Source organism: Bombyx mori, chromosome 23 (assembly GCF_030269925.1).
Source record: "Bombyx mori chromosome 23, ASM3026992v2".
NCBI classification, from domain to species: Eukaryota; Metazoa; Arthropoda; class Insecta; order Lepidoptera; family Bombycidae; genus Bombyx; species Bombyx mori.
The window spans coordinates 20,207,458-20,232,369 of NC_085129.1; the positions used below are offsets into that span (position 1 = coordinate 20,207,458).

Genomic DNA, 24,912 nt, shown 5'->3' on the forward strand with positions numbered 1-24,912 from the left:
AAGACTCAAATGTCCGAAATGTTTGTAGCGGGAGCATTGAGAAACTTATATAGTTGCAAGATTGTTTAGAGGTAGAATAAGGATGGTGTAGACATACAGAACTGCCTACAAGCCCAGATAGGTAAATAGACGCATAAGTTATTAACGTAAGTAGTGCGTCACATCTGCCGTGAACCTTCTTTCCGTAGTCTATGGTAGGATAGTCTTTTTATATTACAATTGACACTTCAAACTCATGTTTCGAGGAGAATAGTGGTATTCATGTTGTGATGATGTTATCAATAACAATCAAAGAAATATTAGTAGTCCCCCGGTAGTCGAAATTATAATTACATAATTAACTTATAACTACATAATTGTAATTATAAGTTTAAACATTATTATGGATCTGTTATCAAAGACCTAATATACTTTTACAATATTAATTTATTCTCAATTTGACCACAGAATTTATAAAATAAACAAAAGAGTTTATATGCGTGTGTGTGTGTGTCAAATACATGTTTTTTTTTATTGATTAATGTACTTTTATGCGTAATTATAAAAAAAGTATTAACATTCTGCAATCCTTCTCTATTTTCTCTATAAGTGTGGGAAATTTCATACTCCTCCGTCCGCGCAATATTCTTAAAAAGGGGTACAAAGTTTTTGCTTCACGTATTAATATAAAGATTCGTTAAAACTAATATTGAAAAACATTAGAAAGAGACAAACATATAGTTCTCATCACTAGTTGTAAAACGCGGCTTCGCTTCCGCGGACATGAGTTATTTTTCGTTAGATTTGTTTTTTTCTTGTTGTACTCACCACACAGCCTTCGTAGTGGGTTTGTCGATACCGTATTTTCGATTCAAATCTATGAATTCGCCCCATTTGATAGGATTCTGGGCTCCGGACACATAATTATAGATCGGTATGTGCGATGTTTGACTGAAAATAAAAAGAAAAGAAAATACAATTATCTTCTCTGTTATAATGAACGCGCTCGAATGGAACTTAACGTCAACTGTCAAATAATCGTCTGACATGAAGAGTCCTACGGGAACACCAAAAAAATTTCCGACATTATATTCATTTTTTTTCCCTACCTATGCTGATAGCTTTGAGAGGCTATTTCAGCTTCGCCCTAACATGTAGGTGAGCTCACAGGGCTCAAACCGTTGCTAACACTGGGCCTAGCAAGAGCAGTGCTTCGCAGAATCTACTAGCGCATCGGAAAAGCGCCCCGCTGAGAAGATCCGGCGAGAAACTCAGTGGGCTGTGTCTATGGGCTAATTCACTCGAGCCCTTCATCGCAACGACGGGTTTGACGAGGACGGTGACCGGTGCTTGTGGTACCTAAAAGGGCTCTTAATGAATCGGGAGGGTCCGTAATGGCGTTTTGGGCGACGTCGACTATTTACCATTCAGTCTACAGGATCGGGTATGTAATTTCCAGCGGCCACGACTAGAGGGTTGTTACATTAATTTGACTTCATTTATTTATATACTTGTATGGTGTGTTTACTACACTTTAACAATTTGGTTTTTTCCCTACCTATTCGCTGGTAGCCTAAGGGGTTATTCCAGCAATGCGCGTATAGTTAGGTAAGCTCACGGGCTCAACCTGAGAGAATTGCTAATACTAGCCCTAGCAAGAGCAGGGCTTCCCAGAATCTACCACCGCATCGGAATAGTGACCCACTGAGAAGATCCAGTGAGTAGCTGAGCGGGTTAACTTCTATGTTTATGTGGACGAGTACGTTTCGATTAGTAAATATTTCGGGTTTAATTTTGTTGTTTAAGCTTCTAGGGGCGGCGAGAGCCATTTCTCGGTGAAGAGCGGTGCTAGCTAATAGCGCCATCTAGTAGACAGGAGACGAACGTAATAAATAGATATTTAAGGGTAGTAGCATTTTCATCATTTTCCGCGATTCGTAGACGTAATTAAAAATGCTTTTACGGTTTGATTCGACCGTCACTTGGTACGCGCGTCAATGCAATAAAATTATTTTAAAACTAATTTACGAAAATACTAATGACCATACTTCTCTTTGAAGTTCTTAGCGGTGTGCCACGCCGAAACCAGTATGGCGTTCACGGTGTAGTCCACGGGCACCATGTCGGCAACTTTCTCTAAATCCATGTACATAGTGCGTAGAACCTGAACAAAACAAAGCATTTTGTGCTTACTATCGAGTTTTGCATTCCATTGCGGAGTAGTGCGGAGTGCGTTTGTAGGCAGCGGCCTGGCTCTGCCTCTGGCATTGTTGAAGTCCACGGGCGACGGTAACCACTTACCACCAGGTTGGCCGTAGGCTAGTCTAGCTACAAGTGCAAAAAAGGCTCGTTTTTGCTGAAATAGACGATTTGTTTGACGCGCAAGTACCCTATCCAAGCAGTGCGTGTCTGGTAGCGACCACGATAATTCATCCCGGGTTGTCCCGGGTAGGGATCGACTTGGGAGAGACTCGCTTAGTGGGGGGCCGCTATCACATTGGCCGATTTGCACACGAGGCGCGCACCCTCGCGCACCCTAGGATTTCCGGCTAAAAGTCTGATGCTGTGATGATGCTATAACTGATGTCCTAATAGACAATATCTACCCTTAACGTCTGTGCCCAAGCAGTCCCTACTCACCCCAGTGCCGATGCCCACGACGAGCCCCGTCGGACCGTACACGCTGTCCGTCCAGCCGCGCACCGGCTCCTCATACGTAGACACAACTGTAAGACAATGCAGGATGCGTTTGACTGAAAAGCTTGGCTTGCTTTTTTTTATTGCTTATATGGGTAGACGAGCTCACAGCCCACTAAGTGGTTACTGGAGCCCATGGACATCTACAACGCAAATGCGCCACCCACCTTGAGATATAAGTTCTAAGGTCTCAAGTATAAATACAACAGCTGCCCCACCCTTCAAACCGAAACGCATTACTGCTTCACGGCAGAAATAGGCAGGGTAGTGGTACCTACCCGTGCAGACTCACAAGAGGTCCTACCACCAATGGTGTATATCTATCTATAAGCCGGAATCTTTGAACGCGATTTTGGGCCACTTTAAGACGTCATATTGAATTGAAACTGTGCCACAGTTTGAGAGGACCAATGATAAAAGAATAATTTAATAATATTGATCGGTTATCGTCGACAGGATCATCAGGGTTATAATGAAGAACAGTCAAAACGAGGTTAGGTCTGGTTATCCACGTGCTAAGGCCTGTACGTATCTGATGAACTATTGCTCTCCATCAAAAATTTAGGTAGTATCACAGAACCTGGATAGAAGAATTCGATTGTTCTTTGTGAGCGAGCGAGTATTTGCTTATAGCTGCATCGCGAATGCATCTACTACCGGATCGGAATCGCAACCCTCTGAGAAGATCCCGCGAGAAACTCAATGGGTTGATGTCATAAGTCGCAGTAGACATAGGCAACTTTCAAAATGTAACTTACCTATAGATGGTCTTAAAATGCAAATAGGCAGTCCTTCTCCGTATCTCCTCACCGCCTCTTCAGCGACTGCCTTCGTGAAGCAGTATGTGTTTGGTCTTTTGCCGAGGAGACTGCGAAATGATCGATTTTTTTTAAACTTGATGGGCAGACTAGTTGACGGCCTCACGCTAATACTGCCATCCACCTTGAGACACCAGGTTGAAAGCCAACACTAATTCCACACTTGGGAGCGGAAGGCGGAACCCGCTTGTATAACAGATTTAAACAATCGAAGCCATTAAATTTCCTAGCCAGTATTCTATAGGCTAATTTAAGTCTACATTCAGTAGGTATTCGCAGTCACAATATAGTAGGTGTTTCATTAGAAAGATTAGTACCCGTCTGTGGAATTGGAACGCCGGCACAGTCGCCTCGCTCGATGCGAGTGTACTGAGCTCCCGAAAAATGTTACCAAAGTCAGTCCCGCCACAAATTGGGAAACGTCGCGTTCTTCAGGTCGGAACTTATAGAGACTCTACGCAAAAAAGGAGCCAGTGCGGCCACTTAAACTAGGACACCGACTTTACATTTCAAACCATGAAGACACACTCACGTAGGCAGTATGCTATTGATCAGTTCATCGTCTAGCTCCGAAACAGCCTCCAAAGTCTCCACCGACATCGGAGAGTCGTAGAACCTGGAGAACAAAAAAATCAAGATCTAAGTATTAGCACACTGAACCAGGATCTCGTCCTCTGTATCGGAAACACATTTACGATATGGAGACATAGTTTTTCTAGTGTTTTTTCACGATAAGGGATTACCAGGACAGGTGGGCTAGCAAAGACTCAGCCAGGAGGGGTGTTAATCTGGTACCGAGTCTGGTGTTAAGGATTTAGCGAAGCTCATAGACATTGTCAACGTAAATACCGCCTCCGACTTTGAGATATAAGTTCTAAGTATCAACTGCTGCCCCACACTTCTAGGTGGAACGCCATTACTGCTTGGCGGCAGATTAATGCTTTAAAAGGTCTAGTTAATGATACATTAGATCAAATTTAATTAGATAGTAACTTACATATGTGGGTGTGAGTGTGAGTGTGAGTGTGAGTGAGAGTGAGAGTGAGAGTGAGAGATAGAGAGAGTGAGAGTGAGAGTGAGAGTGAGAGTGTGAGTGTGTGCGTGTGTGTTCGTGTGCGTGTGTGTGCGTGGGTGTGTGTGTGCGTGTGTGTGTGTGTGCGTGTGTGTGTGCGTGGGTGTGTGTGTGCGTGCGTGTGTGTGTGCGTGTGTGTGTGTGTGTTGAGATGACGGCTGATAGAGGAGAATGGAATAGAATAATTCGCTGTGCCGACCCCACCTAGTCGGATAAAGTGGAGATAAAGAAAGAAGAAGAATATGATGAAGCTCGTACTTCTCTTCGATGTGTTTGACTTGCGTATTCGAGAAGGCGGTCGAGACATGGGTAACCGCCTTCAAGTTCCTGCACTCCTTGGCGAGTTTCAGGACTTCCTTGGTTCCTTTAACGTTGATCGCGGTCGCGATGCTCAGCTTCTCGTCAAATTTGACGGTGGCAGCCGCATTAATTATAATTGTCACCTGAAAACGATGCGTCCGTGAGCATTGTTGAGCCAAAGCTACGAAGTCTTAATGGTACAACAGCCGCTCGAGCTATTAGACTGGATGGCCTAATTTAATCCGTAGTAGAAGCAGACAGTGTTAATGTTACCTACATATATATTATCGTCGTTGTCACTTTGCACTTTTTGAGATTTTTACTTTTTGACGTTTTCGTAACACTTTTTTTTACAATAAAATAATTTTTTCTTAAACTATTTGTAATTAAAATTAAAATTTATTTTCTATTTTTAAGTTAGATTTTCTATAACAGCGTATTTTGTTAGTTTTTTTTAAACCATTATTTATTTTTTATTTTTTAGTTGAATTTAAATTTTTCAATATTTTTTTCAATTTTTGTTTATTAATACTGAATGGTCATCGGTCTTTAATAAGTATACTAAATGTCGAGTTAATCCGACGTTTTGTAGGGAGTTAAAATCACGTTCAAAAATTCCGTTACATACATACGTCTGAAGCTAATAAAAGCGTATTAAAAACATTACACACTACCATGTATTTGACACGCACACGCAATATAGTCTTTTGTTTATTGTTTAAAGTCTGTGGTCAAATTGAGAATAGATTAACATTTTTTGTCTTTAATATTATTTATCTATAGTGTAGTTTTGGCGAAATCCAAGTGATCATGTTAGAAGTATACTTAATAGTGTTGGACAATAAAACCATAATAATGATTAAACATATAATTTCCCCTCAATATAGTCGAATTTCGTCTAGATACCGCGGGACCACTAGTTTAGTAAAATTATTAGGCGTTCGCATTGTTGCAAACGAAGTTGGGTCAACGAACGTGCGCTATACATTGCGCGCTGATTTTTGTCAATATTTTTCGATCGTTTTTGGAACGAAGTTTTGGTACGAAGTTCCTTATGGGACGATGCGGAGGGGGGTACCGGGAAAAAACGTCCGTAACGTAAGATTTTTATTATTTATGTATAGTCTTAGTATGATGGCTATACAGTGTCTATTCATATAGCTGTTTCTTTGTATATTAAGATTATATATTTTTTATAAATCATTGTGAATAAAATAAAGTTATAACTTTGTAAAGTCGTTTTTTTTTATCAATAAACAAATCATTATAAAAAATGTATACCCGAATCATTATTTTCTTTATACCTCGAATATAACTAAAAATTAATATTTTTATATTAAGAAACTTCGTTCCTATCCGGTGTCCCACGACACCTTTTTTTTCGCTCACCTTGCTGACCAGGGTCTTCCTGTCCTCGTCGCTTATGCCCAGCCCAGGAAGCGTCATGTCACCGTAAATGGGGACAACCTTGTGTACGCTCTTAGGCTTCTCATTGTGCGCTCTCTGGAACAGCTGCAAGCATATTTTATTAATGGTAGGACCTCTTGTGAGTCCGCACGGGTAGGTACCACCGCTATGCCTGTTTCTGAAGCAGTAATGCGATTCGGTTCGAAGGATGGGGCGGCCGTTGTTACTATACTGAGTCTTTGGAAGTTATATCTCAAGGTGGTTGGCGCATTTACGTTGTAAATGTCTATGTTCTCCGGTAACCACTTAACACCAGATGGGCTGTGAGCTCGTCCTCTATAGTCACTGAATAGAAATAGTTTGGAACAAATTAGGCACGGTCATCCTGCCCTAATGTAGGAATTCCTGTGTTATGAGCACCAGAGACTGACATACATACTTATATACATTTACATATATACATATATAGATAATAAACACTCAGACAAAGAACAAACAAATCTGCTCAACACACAATGTTTAGTTTATTTATTTTTTTGTTCAGTAATTTATATATTTGAAAAAATATTAACTAATCAGGTTTATAGAGATACGCCTATTATCTAGGCGAATTAAGCCTACTGAGTTTATCGCCGGATCTTTTTAGTGGATTGCGATTCCGATCCGGTGGTAGATTCAGTGAAGCACTACTCTTGTTAGGGCTAGTGTTCGCAAATTCTCTCAGGTTGAGCCCGTGAGCTCACCTACCAGTCTGCGCGTAGCTGGGATAGCCTCTTAAGCTATAAGCGAATATGTAGGGGAAATGTTTCTTACGAAATCATCAAGGATGTCGTGCACCCTGTCCCTTGGGTCCTTGCCCCTCTTGTTTCGAACGAGCACATAGACGGTGTCGACATCTGAACACGAGCGCAGCAACTTCTCAATCAAAACTGGAACAAATAGTACGTAAGTTCGAAAAGAGATGTCGCTGTAATCAATTTCATAAAAGTAATATAATTGAGAACTATGGAGGGTACGGAGGGAGGAACGTCTCATATGGGATAAGCTTGAAAAAGTGTCCCAATTTCAGTACTAAATAACAGATCAAAAATCCTCCAGAATGGCGCTAGCATAGGCACAGGATATGATATGAATTGAGCAGTTGTTAACTGATTGAAGTATGCTCAGTTAGGAAATTTAATATATTTAATGACTAGAGTAGTTAGTGACCTCACATGTTTACGTAGTCCAAACTAATTTCGTCAATATAACCTAAAATTATTGCTGTGGTAAAACGTGGAGACATCGATTGCATTTTCTTATCAGCTTTAAATAAAAAACTTTTTGTGATTATGTAGTGCTTACAGTTCTTTCATCCTTTTTTATCTTCCTTCTCTATCTTATTCTTATAACATTCAGAGCCTTTTTTTAAATTTACCCGGTTGCTACTGTAGCGCCACCCTTATTTAGCAGATTTGCTTATTTAGCTTATGTAACGTGAAGTAACGTGATTAGTTGTCAATGGTTTTGACATCATATCCGTTTGTTACGGTTTTCCCAACCCTTTAACTCGGATGACAAGATTTTGTTCTAACCTTTTTGCGTGAGTGCGCACAAACCGTGCAGGCCAAGAAATGGAAAAAATATATATTTTGTTTGAGTCAATTCAAATTGGCGTCGTTAAAGACTATCAAATAGAGACCCTTAGTGTAGAAGTGAATAGAATTTACAAATTTTTTTTTACTACTATGTTTAAATATTATAATATACGTGTCGCATACTGGACACGATAAACGAAGTGAAAGCGCGCCATCTAGTGAATGTGAGTCGCAACTACTCGTCAAGCATCGGCTCACTTCGGCGTGCTTTGGGAGAGTCGAGATGTCATCGCTCGGGTTGAATCGAAGCTCATTCCATAGACTCAACAAAAATGTTTACGGGCGTCGGCCACTAGATGGATTAATTACTCATTGGTCCTGTAGGCGGCAGTAACATATTACCTATCCTATATTTTATTTTTAATGAGGTATTTTGTAAATTTTCAGAAACCGCAAATTGATAAAATTTAATCAATTGTATGTAAGGTAACCGGCAAAGATCGTGAGCAAATGACCTTGACTGCGCAGAACCGAATTTTAGATCACTTTGGTGGTGAGGGTGAGGCGCGACAGCAGGGGAAATCGTATCGAGCGCGTTATTGGTAGATCAGTCGAACCTTGCATCCCGCACCGCGCCTTCGTTCCGCTTGCTCCCAAAAGTACGCTTGCGTACAGTGAAAAGTCTATCGTTATTAATCGTTAAGTTATATTTTGTTATAATTGCTTGTTGACTTTGTTGCCATTGCTATTTGTTGAGTGTTTGTTGATTTTTTATAAAAAATACACTATGCCGCGACAAACTGGTGTAGTATTCAAAAGAAAGGGTAGAAAAATTGTGTACGACGTATATTGCTTCATTATAAAACAGGGGAAGAATGATATTATGGAAAAAGTAAAACAGACTTCGGAAGCAACAAAAACATCAGTGAGTACTGTTAGGTGCATTATTAACGAAGCTAAAGGCTCTGGCTTGCTCATCGTGCTTGGGACTCCGGGTAAGAAAAGATCAGGGAAGAAAAAAGTTACCGGAATGGATAGTTTCGTTCAATCTGTAATAAAAAGATGTAATCATAATAACTACATAACAAGCAGCGAAACTCCGTACCGTAGAAAGGCTTCGAAAATTTTAAAGAAGATATACATTTTAATGGCTCGGAATGAAGTTTACGACGAATTATGAAAGAGCTAGGCTTCAGATGGAAAAAAAAACAGAAAATAATCGGAAGCTGGTAATTGAAAAAAGTAACATTCGATTACTATGAATCGAATATCTTCAAAAAATAATTAATTATAGACAAAAAAGAAGATCGAACCGACCGAGTCGTAAACTACACCGATGAGCCCTATGTCGACTTATCACGATGATGGCGACTCTGGTGATGAAAACAGGATGATGATAATGGTCATGATAACGAAAAAAAATTACAAATACCAGCTTCGCTTCAACTGAACGAAGACCTGGCAACAGCTCTAGTTTTGACTTAATAGAAGGAATATCTATTTTACCCCAAGATTAAATTATTATAATTATTAACCTATATTTTTTGTTCATGTTCTAATAAATATATAAATAAATACATATGTTGATTTTAATAATTTAATTGCATTATGACGCATAGTAAATAATGTTTTTGCATGTGAGTGTACCATGCGCAAACTTACCCCCACTACGTCAACAAATGCTCAAGAAGTTTGCCGGCTATTATATGATTAATTATTTTTTTTATTCTGTGTTTAGTTATACAATAATTAAATGCCTTAACTTTAACAACATATAAGTTTAGGGGCATCCGCTACAAGATGTCGCTAGTTTCCATACAAACAAAATATTTGTCTTAAAGTATCGCAGTTTCAGGGTCCCGGTTATCGTGTCATGCTGTGCAATTTCTTTTCACGACTACCCACCATACGTCCATTAATTCAAGAAATAATGAAGATACCTGCCAATTCTGCCCATTGACAGTCGTCGTGGCCTAAAGAATAAGACGTCCGGTGCATTCGTGTTGAGCGATGCACCGGTGTTTGAATCCCGCTGGCGGGTACCAATTTTTCTAATGAAATACGTACTCAACAATTGTTCACGATTGACTTCTACGATGAAGGAATAACATCGTGTATAAATCCGCAAAATTATAATTTGCGTAATTACTGGTGGTAGGACCTCTTGTGAGTCCGCGCGGGTAGGTACCACCACCCTGTCTATTTCTGCCGTGAAGCAGTAATGCGTTTCGGTTTGAAGGGTGGGGCAGCCGTTGTAATTATATTGAGACCTTAGAACTTATATCTCAAGGTGGGTGGCGCATTTACGTTGTAGATGTCTATGGGCTCTAGTAACCACTTAACACCAGGTGGGCTGTGAGCTCGTCCACCCGTCTAAGGAATAAAAAAAAAACTTCATCACAATAAAGACATCTCCAATTGACGTGTGACGCGTCCTTTATGTATGATAATGAGCAGAATTAAATCCGTTATAAAATTATTGAAACTTAACAAAACACGTTGTTTTTAACCTTGAGCAACCGACTCACAGGTTTTATTGGTGAATAACTTAGCTCCCAACGAATTAGCTTAGCGAATATCTTTTTTGTTTTCTTCTATATTTAGCTAGTGCATTGAATCTAATTAAAACGAACAAAATGAATTTAATAGTAATTAATGATACCAAAAAATAAAACATAATCTAAATTTACGTCCTTGCTCTTTGCTGTTGAGTAATTTTATAATTGACTAGCGGCCCGCTCCGGCTTCGCTCGGGTCTTTAAACAAAATTTTCAACGATATTTAACGTTGTTTTATTTTTTAAATAATAGAACACTTATTGCGGCATAACTATAATAGTTAGACATATGCTGTCGCGACACTTTTTGTAAATAATAATGTGTTCTACAAAGTCGTAGTACATTATTTTATTCTATCATCAATAGTTTTTGGAGAGCACGCGATGTAAAGAATATTTTAGGTAATTTTTTTACACCTTGGGTTACATTATTGGAGTTTTAGTGAGGATTCCTAATTTCTTTCAAAAAAGATTATAGCCTATGTCACTCAGGAATAGTGTAGCTTCCAAACAGTGTAATATTTTTTGCAAATCGGTTTAGTAGTTTCGGAGCCTATTCAATACAAACAAACAACCAATCTTTCCTCTTTATAATATTAGTATAGACTAGCTTTATCCCGCGATTCCGTCCGCGTGGAATACTTTGGCATAAAGCTAAATTTTAGCCCCAACTTCATTTACGTAGAAAGTGAAAATATTTTGAAACATTACTTATTGGTGCTCCACTTGTATCGGTTTCATGATGTTATATGCCTCTCATGAGCCTATAGCTTTCCTCGATAAATGGGCTATCTAACACTGAAAGAATTTTTCAAATCGGACCAGTAGCTCCTGAGATTAGCGCGTTCAAACAAACAAACTCTTCAGCTTTATAATATTAATATAGATGTATACAAAATTATCGAAACCAAAAAATATAGATATTTAACAAGGGGTGAAAGCATGTTTGGTTTTAGCGACATTCATGCAACTTTCAAGGAGACAAAGCCAAGGGAGTAATTTTTATTTGTGTGTGTGTGTGTTTTTTTATTTCTTACATGTGTGAACGAGCTCACAGCCCACCTGGTGTTAAATGGCTACTGGAGCCCATAGACATCTACAACGTAAATTCACCACCCATCTTGAGATTTAAGTTCTAAGGTCTCAGTATAGTTATAACGGCTGCCCCGTCCTTCAAACCGAAACGCATTACTGCTTCACGGCAGAAATAGGCAGGGCGGTGGTACCTACCCGCGCGGACTCACAAAAGGTCCTACCAACAGTATATGTGTGTAACCTTAATAATATTACAATGATTCTATGTACACATAGGGACTGGTTTCAAAAATAAAGAATACTGAATAATTGGAAAAGAATGACGTCCGGTATTCGGACCAAAATCCCACGTACTTATTGTATCTATATATTAATACGTGAAACAAAAACTTTTATATCCTTTTTTACGAAAATTGCGCGGACGTAGGAGTATGTTTCCCACACTTATAGAGAATATAGAGAAGAAGTGCAGAAGGCTAATATTTAAAAAAATATATACATTAAAAATACATTAAATCAATAAAGAAAACATTACACACACTACCATGTATTTGACACACACACACATATATACTCTTTGTTTATTGTCAAACTTTTGTTATTGCTTAAAGTCTGTAGTCAAATTAAGAATAGGTTAATATTTTTTATTTTTTATATTACGAGTATTTGTCTATAGTGTAGTCTTGGCGAAATCTGTGCCTATATAAATATATAATTAGACTTTGACAATAGAACTATAATAATGTCCAAACTTATAATTTTAATTAATTATAGTCGAATTTCGACTACTGCGGGAACACTAGTCTAATCTAATTTACTTAACTTTTACATACTTTGCAGAAATCTCTAAAGGATTTTTGAAACAAAGTACCTTAAAATATTTTAACTTTAAGAAAAATACGAAAATCAATGCTAAACTTCACAGCAAAATAATATGAAATGCTTACTTATTAATGTTATTATGTTTTATGTAATTTAAGAGTTAAGAACCACTACTATAAGTAACTATTTTGTTAATTTATTTAAAAAAATATATGAATTGGTATGTAAATCTTCGTACACAAATAGGATAGGATTTAAAAACATAACAAAAAACATATGATTCCGGCCAGGATCGAACTGGCGGCCTTCTGCGTGTAAAGCAGATGTGATAACCACTACACCACGGAACCACATTTAGCTGTTACAAAATTACAAGTATGTTTCTGTTTATTTCTATTTCATTCAGTACATAAATTCTTTAAAATTAAATCAAAAGGTCAAAAGCTATTTATATATTATTACTAATACGTGAAGCAAAAACTTTGTATCCCTTTTTACGAAAATTGCGCGGACGGAGGAGTATGAAATTTTCCACACTTATAGAGAATACAGAGAAGAAGTGCACAATGCTAATATTTTTTAAAAATAATGCATAAAAGAAATATATATAAAGAAATATAAATAAATTAATAAAGAAAACATTACACACACTACATACCATGTATTTGACACACACACGCATGCATACTATTTATTGTCAAACTTTTGTTCTTGACGTCTGTTGTCAAATTGAGATTAAATATTGTTTGTCTTTGTTAATATTTTGATAGAGTAGTCTTGGCGAAATTTGTGATTATAGAAGTATAAAATACAATCATAATAGTGTACAAACTTACAATTCCAATTAATTATAGTCGAATTTCGACTAGTGCGGGACCTCTAGTTTATTTAGTTTAGGCAATATTTCGTTTAACACGCGACATTTATCTTTGTAATTAAAGACGCGTTTTATTTGGTATCAGCATCGACAATTCGATATTTTTAATTGAACTTCAATTAAGCTTAGCCTACAGTAGGCAGCGGCTTAGCTCTGCCCCTGGCATTGCTGAAGTCTATTGGCGACAGTATCCACTCACCATCAGGTGGGCCGTATGCTCGTCTGCCTACAAGGGCAATAAAAATATATATTCAAATAGTTCAAATATAATGTAGTAGCTTTCTTGTTATCATACCTTTTCCAAATTTTAAACTTCAAATGGCTCTAATGTAAAGTTGCAAAAATGTCGCTTAAATAAAATATAGCCTTTCACTCCTCGAAATTATTTTTTATGCATAGCCGAGTGAGCTACATCACGGCCAAAGTGTTTACGGGGCCCGTAGACATCAACAACGTACCTACATAAATACCGCCAACCTATCTTAGGATGCGAGTTCTAAGTCCCATTTGTATGGTACAACAGCTTAGCCCCACCCTTCAATATGGAACCCCCTACTGGTTCACGGCACAATTAGACAGGATCGCGAATTTTATTATGATATAAATGGGCGCAAACGCCACTATTGGCAATAATTAGCATGATAATAGTTTAGTTAGCTAGTATTGTTACGTGCTGGGGTTAGGGATAAATATAATTCTACCGAATTACAATTTAAATACTCAATACACGCTTTAAAATTCTCAATTCGCTTCTTCCGCTTCGCTTCAGGTGATCCGTTCGCTGTTTCGCTTCGAGTAGTTCCGATTACTAACTGACTGCGTGGTATCCCTGCAACGCTTTTATAGCCGATACCACATCCCGAGAACTATCGAGTATATTCCACAAATTTCGAGTATTGTGGTCCACTATCTGACAATAGATGGCGTTGAACTTCTCGAGCGTTCTAGATGCTACTAGATCCTTCGATATTCGTTCGGCTATTCGGCGATAGATGGCGTTACACTTACCGGCGTAACAGTATTCATGCATAGTTTAGTTTATTCTATGTTATTATTCATTTATTATTAACAAGATGAAACGGTTATTCTACCATATTTAATATTTAATAATGTCTGGATGTGATAATGTACAGAATATGTTTAATATTTATATTATTGCTTAAAAACACAAATGACTGTCAGAATAATCAAATATTAATAAAGCATAAATATTAATAATAAATTATGTTATAATTATTTATAAAATTAACATTATTAATTCGTTTAAGTATTGTTATTGTTATGCAAATCATGTTGTTGGCGCCATAGGCTGGATAATAATAATGTTAGTTTATATTAGTTAAAAGTAACTTATTAGTTATTTAAAATAAATTAGTGTTAAAGTCATGTGAAAATCACTAAAATATTTATTGTGAACATTACGCTATATTTTATGAATTGTTTCGTAGTAATTACATTTGTTTGTACAAAAGAAGTTGTAGTTGCTATAAACATCACAAAATGGCTAATTGTGTAAAAACTAAGATGTGAATTTACGTAATAAACAAGTTTTTATTTATTTTTTGCTTAGATGGGCGGACGAGCTCACAGCCCACCTGATGTTAAGAGGTTACCGGAGCCCATAGATAACTACAACGTAAATGCGCCATCCACCTTGAGATATGTGTTCTAAGGTCTCAGTATAGTTACAACGGCTGCCTCACCCTTCAAACCGAAACGCATTACTGCTTCAGTACTGGTGGGATCTTGATAAAACGGGATCCCACGAGAAGCGTCAAAATCGCTTCACCTGGGAAGTTCTGAGGTAGCAGATACGCGCCAAAAGAACAGTCGCATCGAGAATCTCCCCTTTCTTTTCGAAGTCAGTTAAAAATAAAACATTGAAGAGAGGAGAGAGGAAGTAGCCCTGGTGATTGACAAATTAAAGAGCGGACGGTTAGCGTGGTATGGACATGTGATGCGTAGAGAGAAGATGCATGTGACTAGGAGATGTATGGAAATGGTAATGCAAGGTAGAGGTGGAAGAAGTCGATCGAAGAAGACATGGATGGAGTGTGTGAATGACGATATGAGAGAGGGAGAGGAGTGAGTGTTGAGCGGCTGATAGAGGAGAATGGAAGAGAAAAATTAGCTGTACCGACCCCATCTAGTGGGATAAGGTGGAGACAATGAAGAAGGATAAAAATAAAACACTAAATAATTCATTGAATTGCACGTTCGGTTGAACTATTTAATTCTCCGATAAAAGAAAAATTAAAAAAAAATCTTCAGATTTTACAGAGCGTTATTAGAGCACCACTTTCTCGATAACGCGACTGGCCTTCAAACTGATTCTTCCATCTGAAATATTTGTACAAGTGATTATTGTCACAGTCAATAAATAACGCTTACCAATCACTATGGCACATTGAGAGCTGTCTCAACAAAAAAAATTAAATTTTGTTATTGTCCCACAAGCGTACGGCCCGCGTGATGGTGAGTGGTTACCGTCGCCCATGGACAACAGCGATGCCAGGGGCAGAGCCAAGGCATTACCTAGAAATGAATTTAAAAACGAAACAAATAGCACGCCTTCATGACAAGCCCAAATAAAAGTTCAAATATATGTTTTTTTTTATCCTAGTAATTAGGTCGATTTAATGAAATCATGCCTATAGATACAGCCCACTGAGTTTCTCGCCGGATCTTCTCAGTGGGTCGCGTTTCCGATCCGGTAGTAGATTCTGCGAGACACTGCTCTTGCTAGGGCCAGTGTTATCAACTCACCCGGTTTGAGCCCCGTGAGCTCACCTATACACGCTACGGTGAAGCTGAAATAGCCTCTCAAGGCTATCAGCATAGGTAGGGGAAAAAAGACATTGTTTTCTGTTCAATGGGCGTATTTTTCAACCCAATCGAACCTTTGATGTCTAGGAGAAATGCCTTTAAAGACAAGATATGTGTCCCGCATACATCAAACACAATTCAGGAGTGATTTATCTAAAGAAACACAACATTAATGTCACTTATATTTCGTAATTACGCTTCGAAATTGACTTCTCTGCCCCGAATTAACTCAGATATTTAAAACATCACATTAAAATGTAAAAAAAGAACCCGAATATATTATTTAAATTAACCTAGACTAGACTTTTCAGAACTGTGAATAAATTAAATAGATGAAACACGTGCAAAAACAAACACAAAAAAAACATAGCAAAACAAAAATAGGTAATGTCTGTACTCACCGTGTTTTGAGTCATATTTTTTTATTTCATATATGGACGTGGACGAGCTCTCAACCATCTCCGGTTTTTAGTAGTAACCGGAGCCCATAGACATCTACAACGTAAATTCCGTCACCAACCTTGAGATAACTATACTGAGACTTTAGAACTTGTATCTCAAGGTGGGTGGCGCGTCTACGTTGTAGATGTCTATGGGCTCCAGTAACCACTTAACATCAGGTGGGCTGTGAGCTCGTCCACCCATCTAAGCAATAAAAAAAAAAAAAAAAAAAAAAAAAAAAATATGAGTTCTAAGGTCTCACTATACGAGTAGTTACAACGGCTGCCCCATCCTTCAAACTAAAACGCATATATAAAAAAAAAAAGTAACACAATTTGTTTGTTATAACTTAGACTCTATTAAACTCTGTTCATTTACCCGCGTGAGTTGTAATCCGCGTGATTAGGGCGAGTTTTTTAACGTTCTCGATAGCGTAAAAGTTAACTCATATTTGTGTAGAGTTGGAACGTTTGCCTACGTTTGCCGCTAGGGGCGCTGTTCCAATTCAATACAAATTTGAGTTAACTTTTACGCTATCGAGAACGTTAAAAAGCTCGCACTATGAACACTGAAGTCTGGCGAAAACCGCTCGGTGAATTTAACTAAAAATAATGATCTTGTGGAATCTCTCGCTCTACTCCAGGTGTGGAGTGGATACGCATCATGAATGCAGGTCCAAGTTCCAACCAATAGCTATTATAGCACACATTTCCTTTCGATTTTCGTGGAGAAAGAGAACTTATATCTCAATTGGCATTTATGTATAGTGCGTTACAAATATGAATGTGCACGTCAATGACCTTGATCTGTCAAAGTCCAATAAAAAAATATGGACAGCAACAAAAATATTTTTTATTTACAATTTGTTAGTGATTTTTTCCCTAATTAAGAAGACTATTAAATATGTTTGTTTTAATGAACCATACTCTATATCGTTTTCTTGATATGTTGAGTACTAGTTGAGGTAAATTAAACATGAATTCAGATTATATTATATATAAAAAAACACATATTTTAAAGTCAAGGCTGCAACACCGTCGCGACTTATAATCTACTAGCGACCCGCCCTCGCTTCGCTTCGGAAACATTAAAACACATGAAACCAAAAAAATAAAATAAAAAAAAAATTAAAAAAAGTAGCCTATGTTCATCAGGGACAATGTCGGCTTCTAATGGAAAAAGAATTTTTCAAATCGGTCCAGTAGTTTCGGAGCCTATTCGAAACAAACAAACAAACAAATCTTTCCTCTTTATAATATTAGTATAGATGGATGGGCGACGATGATGATGCTTACTCAAGCAATGGGATGAGTAGAATCGGCAAACTCGAAGATTTGGATTATCTCTATATATATAGAGATATTTTATATAAAAATGAATTGCTGTTTGTTAGTCTCGCTAAAACTCGAGAACGGCTGAACCGATATGGCTAATTTTGGTCTTGAATTATTTGTGGAAGTCCAGAGAAGGTTTAAAAGGTAGATAAATATGAAAATGCTCGGAATTAAATAAAAATAACAATTTTGTTTTTCCTTTGATGTGTCCCCTGTCGGTCTTTTATTTATCGGTTGAAGCACTACGAAGTCTGCCGGGTCAGCTAGTAAATTAATATTTAATAATGTCGACCTTTTTCTACTGACTTTACCTATTTTTTTTTGATTTGACAGCTATGACATCACAATATGGCGCAGGTTCAAGCACATTCTTATTTGAAACGCATCATACGTCATTCATGTCCATAAGCTTCATAGTTTAATACTAATAAAAAGTAATATTAATAACTTACCTGTTAGAATTGAGTTCTTTAACACAAAAACACATACACACACGCAAAAAAAACAAAACAAAAAAACATGCAGAATAGATTCATGCATACTTTTTAAGTGAGAGAATGCTCTCACCGCTCGATCTTAATGGGGTATCTTCAACACAAAAGACCAATGAATAAAACATAATATAATCCGATCAGTGAAGAGGTGGTTAAAATGGTTTTAATTTCACTACAGATAAAGGTCGTTATTTTGTACAATGACGTCACGGTTTCAAACAAAAAGAGGTAGTTGAAGAAGTTTTTTTGTTATGATATTTTTCCCAAATTTGAAACTTTAAATGGTTTTCCTGTAAAGTTGCAAAAATGTCGCTCAAACCAAATATCCTCCTCCATCTCTAGACTTTTACGGTTCGTTTCACGCAGAATTATCCAGCAGGGGTTTTGGGGTCTGGCCATTAGTTTCACTTTGGTTTTCTTCTTCACATAGCTGTTAGGACGGGTCATAACAGTTAGGGTAGCTTTATTTCGCATCGCTAAATCACAAAAATACGCTCATTCGGTAATTTTTTTAAATGATTTCTCATGTTTTTCGAATCAAACTCGTCGTAAAGGTCGCTCAGTGAGCAGAGGCCTTGCAATTATACATAGAAACGTATGATATTAGTAGAGAAACATATTAGTAATTAGCCTTGCCCATGGAGCTATAAGGAAACTAGATTTCCGTTTTAATTGGCACCAACGGGCAATTTGCGCTAAGACGTGTGACGTAGTTAACGCCTCACTTGCGATTTGAGGTTTGATGGTAAACTATACGGTTCGGTTATTGAAGAATTTTTCTGTGCTGGACTTGTGGATTCTGGGCTCGGTTGGAACTTCAGTGGTGGTCCATGGATATTACAACGTGGATGGTCCACATTGACGAGTGCTTTGAACGGGCTAGCTATTAGCGTGGTCTACTGTAGCTATTCGCAGGATTCCAAGCAGCGCCACACGACCGATATGAGTTGGTACAAACCTCAATACCTAAGAACGCCTGGCCAATCTTTTGTTTTTGGGCAGAGGACCGAATCTCCTAAGAGGTGTCTACGCCTAGAGGGCACGTAAGGGACTTGACGGCTTGCATTTGTTGGGAGCGGAGTCTGGTAAAGCTAGCCTAATCCTCCGAGGAGGAATAGGTAGGCAAAAAAATAATACCTCAGATTCAGAGTCTATCAAATTACGGCTACACGGTGTATAATATTATTATATTCGATCTTCGCCAGTCATAGACCCAATTGGAAAAAATTCAATGGTTTAATCTTGCGTTTTTAACTTTTTGTGGGGTGTTTCCAATTCCGATGTATTTTTTGTGATGTGTGTTATAACAGAATATTTTTCTGGAATAGCAGATTTTATTGTTGATTCTTTTGTTTTAAAATTGAAAACCGATGCTTCTTGTGTGGTCCATTATCAAGATCCGACATGTGGTTATTGAGTTATATTTAATAATGCATTTCTAATTGTTTTCGAATACATTAATGATGTTCTCATTTTATTCTGTTGAAGTCGGGTTATTTCTGTTTCTTTATTTGTTTTTGGTTAAAATTATATGTATTTTTGATTGTCTTTATAAAATAATATATTTCCGATGTTTCCAATACTTTACAGTTTTTCTGCTCGGGGTCAGTCGTCCGTGAAGTCTTACTGCCATATTGTAGTTTAATGCTCGATTTGTGGACGATTTCGGGGCCCATCTGGCGTTAAGTGGTCACCGGAGTTCATGGACATCCAGAGTATGAGGTACGAACGCTCCAGCCTTCGAACCGAAACGTATTATTCACCTACCCGTGCGGACTCACATAACCCTCTACCACACGTGATTACGAAAATTATACAAACTTAAGTATACATAATGAATCGATAAGTTAATCATGTCGTCAACCAAAAAAATATATTGTTTAAAGTACCAATTGAATTTATTAATGTGTTACCTTGAGGCGATTGAATAATATAAAAACTGGTTTTCAATAAATCTTGCGACATGAACAGTTTTCTACGTCAGAACCGGATTTCGGATATCACTATAATCGATTTTCCGGATTCGTTACCATGTGTTTGATTGGCTTCTTCTCGTCCTTGAGATATCTTAACTGTGCTTTATAGATACATCCAAAGATATATCTCCAATAAAATGGCCGCATTTAAATCTTTAATTTTAATCTTTTAATCGCCCTGAGAGAAGTCGAAAACTGAAGAAAATGCAAGCTGATGGTACAAAGAGCCACGAAGGGCTTTCAGGGACACGACCTTCAGCAATGAAGTATGCGCCTAAGAAGAAGAATAAATCTTTGTCTCTTTGATGTGGGGTCTAGAAGTCTTGTGTTGACGGCATCCATGACTTCATAGATGCCCACTGAGTTTCTCGCTGGATCTTCTCAGTGGGTCGCGATTCCGATCCGATGATAGATTCAGGGAAGCACTGCTCTTGCTAGGACTAGTGTTAGCAAATTCTTTCAGTTTGAGCCCGTGAGCTCACCTACCCGTACGGGGGTAGATGGAATAGTCTCTTAGCGTACCAGTTGTCGTAGGAAAAACGGCATCACGACAACCGTACGATTCTACAAGTTTAGATTCGTTCAGCGCATAATTTGACGAAATCAAAACAACCGAAACTTGTACTAGTAAACGACCCGATAATGTTTTTGAGGAAAACCGACATTGAAATTCTTGCAAGAGAATGTTCAAGATTTACACTTATATATTTTACTAAATAGTTCGCACTGATCTTTATATATGTATTGCATTCTTAACAAAAGTTATATAAATGAATTGGATCACAGAGAAGAAAAGCTAATAGTTTTAAAAAAAAAATTTTTTGTTGAAGTTTCCTAACCTTAATTTAACCTTTTCAGAGACGATTTTTTTAATGTACAATAAATTTGATATTAGTTTTTTTTATATAGTATTTTTTTTCTAGTAGTATGGATGAACTCTACTGGGCGGTGCCTCAGAGCACTCCCCATGGAGCATACGGTACAAAATACAGAGGGAACCGAAGTCCCTCTGTATTCCCTGTATGAAGTCCCTCTTCTTTATAGACCTTTGACCGTTTTATATATTGAAAACCAATCGCGAACAAAACCAATTAGCGAATATAGTGAATATTCAGTATAAATAATTATGTCTACATTAAAGGCAGAGTCAAACATCAAATTAATAAAATAAAAAAAAGTAATACATATGTCTCTGAAGAGGTTAAATTAATTTTTCAAGTACGGAAATGCTCGTAAATACTCATGCGTACTCACCTTTACCCAGAAACCCAGTGCCACCGGTCACAAACACACTCTGATCAGCGTAAAACTGCTGTATTTCTGTCGTTGTCTTTTTACCCTTGGTCAGTCTACGTTTTTCTTCTTCTTTGGCGTCAACCAAGTCTTCGTCGCCGTAGCAATTGTTCAGCCGGTTCGCGGACACGAATTCGTGGTCTTCGGAGTAGTCCAGCATGGGTGCTGTCGGGTTCATCGCTTGGTTCTCCACGTCTGCGATGCGGACAGCGGTTTCTAATTCCTGAAGAGAGTTGGATATATTTGAGTATTTGGTAGAGATGGTCCTAGGTGGGGGAGGCTGTACCCTAAATTTGGTGGGCTCTGGTTCTCTCATAACATCAAGTAAGGATCAAAACCTTTAATAAAGCTTTTAAGGGGGTCTTAACGCCAGCAACGTTTCTTTTTTGTGCTGTCGTGACGAGGAGTTCTACCACCGGTTTTACTAGTACACCTTAAACAGGCTGAGAGGTGCAGGGAAACTCAGATCCCCAGCTGTTGACGAGCGGTCGTATTAATAACTCCCAGAGAAGACCAGACATATAGATGACGAAACAGCTCGTTTGAAGACGCCCTAATTTTTGATTTTTCACGAATGCTCTTTTACGATTATAGATCTAACATTATTAGTTGTTGCCCAACACCTCATTACGGATCCTCCCGATTCATTAACGGTGCTTTTAGGTACCACAAGCACCGGTCACCGTCCTCGTCGAACCCGTCGCTTGCGACGAAGGGCTGATGGAGTGAATTAACCCATAGACACCGCTCACTGAGTTTCTCGCCGGATCTTCTCAGTGGGTCGCGTTTCCGATCCGGTGGTAGATTCCGCGAAGCTCTTGCTAGGGCCGGTGTTAGCATCACTCCGGTTTGAGCCCCGTGAGCTCACCTACATGTTAGGGTGAAGCTGATATAGCATCTCAAGGCCATCAGCATTGGTAGGAAAAAAAAGTTGTTAAGTGGATACCATATTACCATTGATTTTATAGTGTAAACACCGTGAACCTGCTTGAGACCTGAGATCAATTTTATGACGGACATACGAATCTAACACCATGCACTGGTACCATCACTCCACTCTTTATGGAGGGGCACATCCGTGGAGATTCACTGTACCTCCCCCTAAACCACTAATCTAAACGGATATCCTTGAACTTACATGCAAATTATCCTGTAGCTCTTTGCTCAAGCTCCTCACGTGTTCCAGTTCCCTGAGTTGTTTCTCTGATGGTTTCCCGTAAACGTCTATGTCGATTTTCTGACCTTTCCTCTGGGCTTCCGTCCATTTCTCCATCCTCTCTGAGACGGGTCCGCTCTGGGTGAGCAGCGATTCTTCTAGCTCGAAGTTCATCCTTGAAAAAGAGAAATTCTCGTTACAATCAAAACGAACATTCCAATATAGCAGTAGTTTGGCGTTCATGTTGATGTCTATGAGCCGCAGCGACTATGACTGGTGGGCTATTTGCTCAGCTGTCCACGGTGGCATGAACATTTGGCGATACAGGGTATTCACAGTCACGATTCTCTGGTGTTTGTGAGCACCCTGTATGTTTCTGAGACATTTAGGCGTTTCCATTCCCGTTGCGATGTCTAAAAGCTCTGATGTAAACTGAACACCAGGTTGGCCGTGACGAGCTTCGAAGGCTATACGCTTAAATGGGTAAGGGAACTGACGGCAACTGGACTTCAGCATCAAGACAAGACTATCTACATTCTGCCTACGCCGCGTGCTAAATTACTTCGGTCATATTGCTCGGAAAACACCCGATAGCCTAGAGAGACTATTCGTGACAGGAAAGATCGAGGGAAGGAGATACGATCAAATCTGTACCACACTAAAGATCCCATTCCACGAAGCCATTCATGCGGCCAATGATCGGAGGCGCTGGAGGGACATTACAAGAAGTAAAATCCTATCGAAATATCATGGTCACGACCCTCAGCAGTGAGGAAACGACGCGAGAAGGACTTCAGCAACGCAGCTGCCGTTATATACCATACAACGGCTGCCCCGACTTTCAAACGCATTACTGCTTCACGGCAGATATAATATACCTACCCGGGCGGGCTCACAAGACGTCCTAAAACCGGTAGAACAAGTAATTTGGTCGAAATTAAGTCGGTTTAAATAAATTATCAGGCACGTACGTACGTTTGTATAATTAATAAGACGTTTTGAACTGTATTAACATGTAAATCTAAACGGTGAAAGATCGCGCGTTTGATCTTTGAACTTGTGAATGTTTTGTTTGGCGATGGCCGGCGATTTGGTATTTAAATATTTTATTCAATTGTAAAATCCTTTTTTTCCCCTACCTAAGCTGATGATAGCCTTGAGAGGCTATTTCAGTGTAACCTTAACTAGTAGGTGAGCTCACGGGGCTCAAACCTGACGTAGTTGCTAACATGAACCCTAGCAAGAGACGTGTTTCGCAGAATCTACTACCGGATCGGAAGCGCAACCCACTGAGAAGATCCGGCGAGAAACTCAGTGGGCTGTGTCTGTGCGTTAATTTACTCGTCGCGCCCTTCGTCGCAAGCGACGGGTTCGACGAGAACGATGACCGGTGCTTGAGGTACCTAAAACACCTTTAGTGAATCGCGAGGATCCGAAATGACAAAAGGTCCAACAGCCATTTTAATACTTAAGGACAATGCAAAGTAAACTTCGATAAGGCTATGCGTCATGATAATCGCCTTATCGTAGCCGCCGCTGACTACTCCCCGAATCCTGAAGATGCAGGAGCCAGTCACCGTCGACGCCCTAGACACGTCCTTACGGATCCATCAGATCCAATAACCTTTGCACTAGACGCCTTCAGCTCTAGGAGCAGGCTTAGGGACCTCGGTAACCGTACTCGTCGAACTCGACAAAGAGTTCGCCGTGCAACCTAACCCATGAATCAGCTCGCTGAGTTTCTCGCCGGATCTTCTCAGCGGGTCGCGATTCCGATCCGGTAGTAGATTCATTCGCGAAGCAGCTACTCTTGAGTTGTTAGGTCTCCTTCGGAGGCGCTCGGGTAGCTGTTAGCAAATCCCACCCCTCCTGGCTGAGCCTTTGCTCGCCCACCTGTCCTGGTGAAACTGGAAAGGCCTCCGGGCCACCAGTAATCCCTCAATCATAAAAAAAAAAAAAAAGTAACCGAGCACAGTCGTAGCCGGCAAAGCAATTTGGTTATTTGATAAAATTACAGCAATAAAAAGTGCTTTTTTTAATCGATGCAATGGTATCTTTTATTTTTTACACCATGACACGCCACACCCTTTGTCACACACTGAGCCCCGCGCTTGTGTTTGATCTAATAAACTTCTAGCATCATTCTTCTTCTGAGTCGGTCTCTTCAGTACTGAAGATCGTGTCTAGTTTGAAGTGTTGATCACTCGATGCACTATCCTTCCCCACGTCTTCCTGTCCTCGGAGCTCTTTA

General features: G+C 38.9%; 1 protein-coding gene and 1 non-coding gene across 3 annotated transcripts in view; both read right to left on the bottom strand.

Annotated features, from left to right (window-relative positions):
• Positions 1-24,912, bottom strand: part of LOC101741864 (fatty acyl-CoA reductase wat) — a 48,790-nt gene that overhangs the window by 5,895 nt on the left and 17,983 nt on the right. The window contains exons 1-11 of one of the 2 annotated variants that reach the window (XM_038019355.2): positions 23,544-23,593; positions 22,644-22,836; positions 21,467-21,728; positions 7,087-7,202; positions 6,256-6,378; positions 4,825-5,009; positions 4,027-4,110; positions 3,435-3,544; positions 2,620-2,705; positions 2,028-2,143; positions 808-930 (exon numbers count right to left, since the gene is read on the bottom strand). In XM_038019355.2, coding sequence (XP_037875283.1) covers positions 808-930; positions 2,028-2,143; positions 2,620-2,705; positions 3,435-3,544; positions 4,027-4,110; positions 4,825-5,009; positions 6,256-6,378; positions 7,087-7,202; positions 21,467-21,728; positions 22,644-22,835 — 1,397 coding nt within the window. In that variant the 5' untranslated portion in view covers position 22,836; positions 23,544-23,593. Of the gene's footprint in view, positions 1-807; positions 931-2,027; positions 2,144-2,619; positions 2,706-3,434; positions 3,545-4,026; positions 4,111-4,824; positions 5,010-6,255; positions 6,379-7,086; positions 7,203-21,466; positions 21,729-22,643; positions 22,837-23,543; positions 23,594-24,912 lie in introns of those variants that run through there. The other variant, XM_038019354.2, reaches the window with a different exon arrangement.
• On the bottom strand, positions 12,542-12,614 carry TRNAV-UAC (transfer RNA valine (anticodon UAC)). Its single transcript has one exon. It is a non-coding gene; the product is annotated as a tRNA-Val (tRNA).